General features: G+C 43.0%; 1 protein-coding gene across 3 annotated transcripts in view; it reads left to right on the top strand.

The window, feature by feature from the left end:
- Jcad (junctional cadherin 5 associated) overlaps positions 1-5735 on the top strand; it is a 40232-nt gene extending 34497 nt beyond the window's left edge. For all 3 annotated transcript variants that reach the window (XM_034510099.2, XM_076939610.1, XM_076939611.1), the window contains one exon: positions 2987-5735. In XM_034510099.2, coding sequence (XP_034365990.1) covers positions 2987-3021 — 35 coding nt within the window. In that variant the 3' untranslated portion in view covers positions 3022-5735. The remainder of the gene's footprint in view (positions 1-2986) is intronic.
- The last annotated feature ends 265 nt before the right edge of the window (positions 5736-6000 follow it).

Here is a 6000-nt window from a genome sequence, read left to right on the forward strand (position 1 = left end):
ATCCTTCATGCGGGCGTGGCGGCACACATACTTGCCATCTTTGTACTTAGGAGTTTGACGAAGGAAGTACTTGAAGGCCAGCCAGGGCTACGTAGCAAGATGTCATCAATTAAATATTTTAAAAGAGGGTCTGGCAAGGTTGCCAGCAGGTCAGGGCACTTGCTGTGCAAGTTTGGTGACTGAGCTCCATCTCTGAGCTCTGGGTAAAGGTCATAGGAGAGATCCTGTCTGCAGAGTGTGGACCTTCACATGTGCACAAGAATAACGAATACATTTAAAAACTAAACTCTTTTTTCAAAAAAGTACCCAGCTTTCTCAATTACGTTTTCTCAAGAATCAAGATCTTGTCGTGTATTTTGAATGATTCTACCATTGGAATTGGTGAAGAAAGCAGCTCCATAGAATTACCTTTATAAACAACTTCTCAGGCCTCAGAATGTGCTGCAGACATGAGACATAACAAGCGCCCCAGCCTGGCTGTGGCCGCTCAGTGGCTCCCGCTGGAGACAGAACGTTTCTAATCTCGTTCTCTTCCAAAACAATAGACATCCATCCAAATAACCCCAATGATTGTTCTTTGCTAACTTTATTGTTATCTATCTATCTATCTATCTATCTATCTATCTATCTATCTACCTACCTACCTACCTATCTATCTATCTATCTACCTATCTACCTACCTATTTATCTATCTATCTATCTATCTATCTATCTATCTATCTACCTATCTATCATCTATCCATCTATCTATCTATCTATCTACCTACCTACCTATCTATCTATCTATCTATCTATCTATCTATCTATCTATCTATCTATCTAGATGAGGTCTCTATACATGGTCCAGGCTGGTCTCAGACTTATGGAGATCCATCCTCCTCTGCTTTCTGAGTGCTGGGATTAAAGGTGTGTGCCACCACACCCGGGCTTTTTTGTTTTAAGATTTTTTTTCATACAGTGTATTCTGATTCATTTCCCCTCCCCCAACTCCTCCCAGATCCTTCCCACTTTCCCACTCATTCACATTCGTTCATTTCTATTTTATGAGTGTGGGTGTTTTCTCTGCATGTTTATTTTGTGTAGTGCATCCATGCAGTACCTACAAAGGCCAGAGGAGGGCGTGAGAGCCCCCGAAAATGAAGTGGCAGACAGTTGTATAGGTATAAAAACACACCTAGGTTTTGAAGCCTCAATACAGAAAATCTGAAATATCTTAATAATTTTACATTTAAATGTTACATGTTGGAGTGATAATATTCTGGACATGTTTAGTGAATACATTTTGGATATATTTGGTGAAATTAAGTATATTATTTAATATAATTTCACCTTTCCTTTTTATTTTGTTTTAATGTACTTACTAGAAATTTTAAAATAACAGTATATGGCTTAGACTAGTTTTGTTCGACCTAGCCTGCCTATGAGCTAAAGATCTTATTGTTCTAGAGCGGTGGTCCTCAACCGTCCTAATGCTTTGGCCTTTAATACACTCTTTATATCGTGGTGAGCCCCAACAATAAGATTATTTTATTGCTACTTTATAGCTGTAATTTTGCTGTTGTTATGAATCATAATGAAATATCTGATATGCAAGCTGGTTTTAGGCAACCCCTATGAAAGAGGTCATTCAACTCCCAGAGGGGTTGTGACAGACCCAGTATTCTAGAGAGTTCTTTCCATGGCTCCCTGTATTTGGGTCCTTAGCTTCAAGTTTGGGTCTTGGGATTGAGGGACATTATGTGGTGCTGGTCACCCTGACTGATTGCCTTTCCCGGTAATGAGATTGCTGGATTTTATAATACTTATATTTCTGTTTATATTTTGGGGGGATCTCTATATTTTAAAGGCTATCTTGTACTCTTACAGATTTGTCAACTGGTTTTTTCTTTCTTAAGAATTTAGGAATGCTAGGGCAGGGAAATCTGATGGCAGAGGCACAGAGATTAGCCTCAGTCTCCAGGGCTCCAAGGGTCAGACTGTCCAGCTCAGCAGCACACATCGCCCATCCCAGTGGCAGCTTGGGATTAGTGTCCCTTCCTATGGTGTCCATTCGAGAAATTCAGGTCATCTGGGCTTAGTTTGATGAACTGGTCCTGGTCTGTCTGTTTGCTGGTGGTGGCTAGAGACAGGAACTCTCTTCTTGCTAGCCATGCATCTGACAGTTCAGGTCCCCCCAAGCCTCAGAGGGAGGAATTTGTTCTTAAAGATGCTGTCATTGGATTGAGAGGGACGTAGGAGTGCAAAGTACTGAGTTCCAAAGTCCACAGCCCGAAAGCCAGTTCTAGCAGTGTGCCTGTGATCTCAGTGCTGAGGGAGCGAAGGCTGTGGAGTTGTGAAGATCTTTGGCCAGTCAGATCAGACAACTCAGTGAGCTTCAGCTCAGCAGGAGACCTTACCTCAGAAACTATGGTGGTCACACAGGGAAAAAAATAAGAACAACATGGAAACAATTAAGGAAGATATCCAGTATCCTCCATCAGTCTCTGGCCTCTCCTCGCACATAAGCACACATGCTCTCTCTCTCTCTGTCTCCCTTTCTCCCTCTTTCCCTCTCTCTCTTTCACACACACACACACACATACAGAGGGGGGGGGAGAGTGAGAGAGAGAGAGAGAGAGAGAGAGAGAGAGAGAGAGAGAGAGAGAGATTGAGAATAACAAAATGAATCAGCATTAGGCCGGGCCATTGCTGCTGGTTGAGAGTCAGTGAGTTTATTATTATTTATGTCGTCCTTTGAGAATCAGGAAGGGCCATCAGTACATCAAGACAGCTTGGCTTCACCTGTCTGTATTTGGTAATGATGGTGCCCGTTCCCAGAAGACGGTCCAACTGTCGTTTCTTACTCCTTAGTGAAATAAGTTGGCTGAAGTGTCTAAAAGTCAGTTTTCTATACATGTGAGTTTTGTTCTCTACTTGTAGCCTGAAGATTGAACATAAACAATGGCAGATGAGTGCCCCCCTGACCTTTCGTCTTTCTTGTTTGCAGATTCCTATGATCCCAGTCGAGTGGAGAGGGTGTGATGGAGCCCCACCGCCTTGGCTAGTGGAGTGTTCTCTGGTTGGCCCACCTGTCTTGCTCAGGCTGAAGCTGGAAACTGTGGGCTTGGCAGTGTCCTGACTCCTCCTTTGCCTGCCATCCCTACAGAATTGTTACGGAGATAAAGTGGTGGTCTGCTGACACCATCTGTCTCTACAGCATGGATATGTAATTCCTATATTTAGAACAGAGTATTTACATCAATTCCCTTCCGGGTGGATTAGGCCGAGCTGGTAAATAGCTTGGTGTAAATCTGATGTTAGGTGAAAAATCAAACAGAAGTAGTGGGTGATTTTGATTGTACCCTGATCTCATCCTTTCCTGCCGCATCTCCCAGCCCATACTCACGTTTAGGAGTGTGGCCTAGGAGTTTGGACACTTGTAGCATAAGGGGAATGGAAGTGAGTGAGTGATTACATATGACCCATTTTTATCACTAAACTTTCGGCAGCTTGGGGTACCGTGTGAGTTAGCCGCTGTGAAGGGTCACACTCAATGTAACTTACCCTGGAGGTGATCCGCTTGGCATTGAGGCAAACGCGCTGTGCTCGCTCTGCTTTGCACTCCGTCTTCCCCAGGTTTTACCTTCTGTGTGAATGTTTAGATATTCTTTATATGAAAAATAATTGCTGGTTTAAAATAGACCATGTTAACAAAGTAACTATATTTCTTTTTATAAAATTGCTATTTTTCTATGATGTATAAACTGTTCTTAGGTGGCAGATTTTTAAGGAAGTGCTATTTTATTTAAGAGTCTATCCCTGTGTGTGTGAGGGACCCCAGAGGGCCCACCTTGGCTCTGAAGCCTTTGTCCCTGCTCCAACTTCAGCTCTGTCCCTTTTTACTGTGTTCCACAGTGTCATCGAAAACCAATCACATGTTCATTAACTCTCACAAAGATGTTTGCACAGACAGAGCTGTGAGATTACATTTGAAGACACTGCTCTCAAAACCAACCAACAACTTCCTGGTCATTCTGCATCTATGTCCACTAGACTTGCCAACCCCCCATACCTCTGTCTCTGTATTCCTATGGGGAATCTACCCCAAGAAGACTTTTCTCCTGCCTACCGCCTTGCTCCTTTAAAGAGATATATATTTTTGTCTAGAATGAACCTGACTAATTAATCTTGCATATTCTGAAAAGTGCTTGGGAACAGTACATAGGCGGCATTCTATGTGTGCATCCACCATGCCGGAAGTACAGAGAGGCCTGTGGTTCCACTATTGCATTTGCCTGCATAGTTCATGTATTTCCTGGCATTTTACCCTCTGCCTGAGGAAGGCATTCTTGTTAGCTAACATCTTCCAAAGCCTTTATTTCATTCCTTTCCCTCTTACCTCCCTCCCTGTCCTTTTGTCTTTTCTTTCCCCCACCCTGCACCTCTCTTTCTCTATTAATTTTTTGAGACATTCGGTTAACCTATTTTCTGACATGCCAAATTCCTGCAGTATGAGCCCATGGCTGGTCAGTCCTCTAGTCCTAAGCTCGAACAGGACTTTCCCAGTCTCTTATGTACACCATATCATTTTATTTCCTAAGAACCTCACATGCACTGACTGGACTACACAAAGCAGAGTCCAAGTAGTCTCGACAGACCTTCCCAGATGCACACATCTGCAGTCTTCCTGACACACCGTCCGAGACGTACACATCTGCAGTCTTGGTTTGCACCTGTTTCTCGTGGCTGTCCTTGTCCAGAGCTTGGCTCTCGTGAGAAGGGGTGTAGCTGTAGCTCTCTGTGGGGTAGTGGGCAAGCAGGTTGGTAGTCTGCAGTGGTGGCTGAATCATCTTCTAGGGGCAGGTGAAAGCTAAACTGTACTGGTCTCTATGGGGCTGTACTTCCTTAAAGTGCAAGCAGCCATATGCATGTGTACACATGTGAAGACCCCCGTGCACGCCTTGTGCTTGTGTACATACTGGTGCTGTACTGACTCCCTGTCAAGTAACCTGATATGGTCAAAAGACTGTAAGAGAGAGAGAAGGATCCCGAAGGAAAACTGTTGTGCCTTATGTATCTCCGTCTGAAACAAGCTGCGCTTTCATTTTGTCTCATTTGGAATTGCATCCTACTTCTGCAGCTGGTCAGTCACACCGTGATATTATAATTTAACCTTAAGTTTTCCATATTTGAGTCCATACGCAACTCTTTTGGAAGGAAGTGGTAATGCTAAACTTAGAAACTTGAAATTTTGACCTGTAACTTTTCATATTCCTAGGTAATATATATCCAACCACAAATCATTTTGTTGAGGTCTCAAGGTCAACACTAACCACCATTCCCTGTGTAAATGTCATGTGTGCCCATGATTTTTGGTGGAAAATTTTTCCCATATTCTGTGTTTGTAATTATTTTTCTCATTACACATGTTGGTATTCAATAGTTTGTGGAATTAAAGGTTCTAATTTCGACCATTTGAACTAAAAGTACAGGAGGAATTGTGCCTGTAGTTGTTTCAGAACTTACAGACATGATGGGGAAATGGTTGTCTTTGGCCTCTTTGGGGGAAATTTCCTGAAGGACTGAAAATGAGGTATCTTACTTATTCTTATGAATACTTACATATTCAGTTGTGTTTCCGTAAGCCCCGGGAACCCTCTAAAGATGCGACCAGCCCCTGGAAGGGACCATCAGAATTATTTCTATAATTATAAACACTTATTTCCTTTATTAATAAAGACCCTGAATGTGCATCACTTCTTTGGTATTGTGTCTTCCTTACTGGAACAGTGGATTTAGGGTCTCACGGAGTTGAAACCCACAGAAGGATCAATTGCAGCAAAGACATCTGTCACCCTCTGGCTCCCAGACTGTGGTCGCCCGCTTTGAATTTATTGTTCATTTGAAATGATTAGATAATACACCATTGTCAGCCCAATGGCTCCTCCAAAGTGCTGAGGGTAGCAGAGGTCTTGTGAACAGTTGTTAGTGTTAGGGAGCACCATCTGCGGGATTGGCTGA

Source organism: Arvicanthis niloticus, chromosome 8 (genome assembly GCF_011762505.2).
Source record: "Arvicanthis niloticus isolate mArvNil1 chromosome 8, mArvNil1.pat.X, whole genome shotgun sequence".
Taxonomy (NCBI): domain Eukaryota; kingdom Metazoa; phylum Chordata; class Mammalia; order Rodentia; family Muridae; genus Arvicanthis; species Arvicanthis niloticus.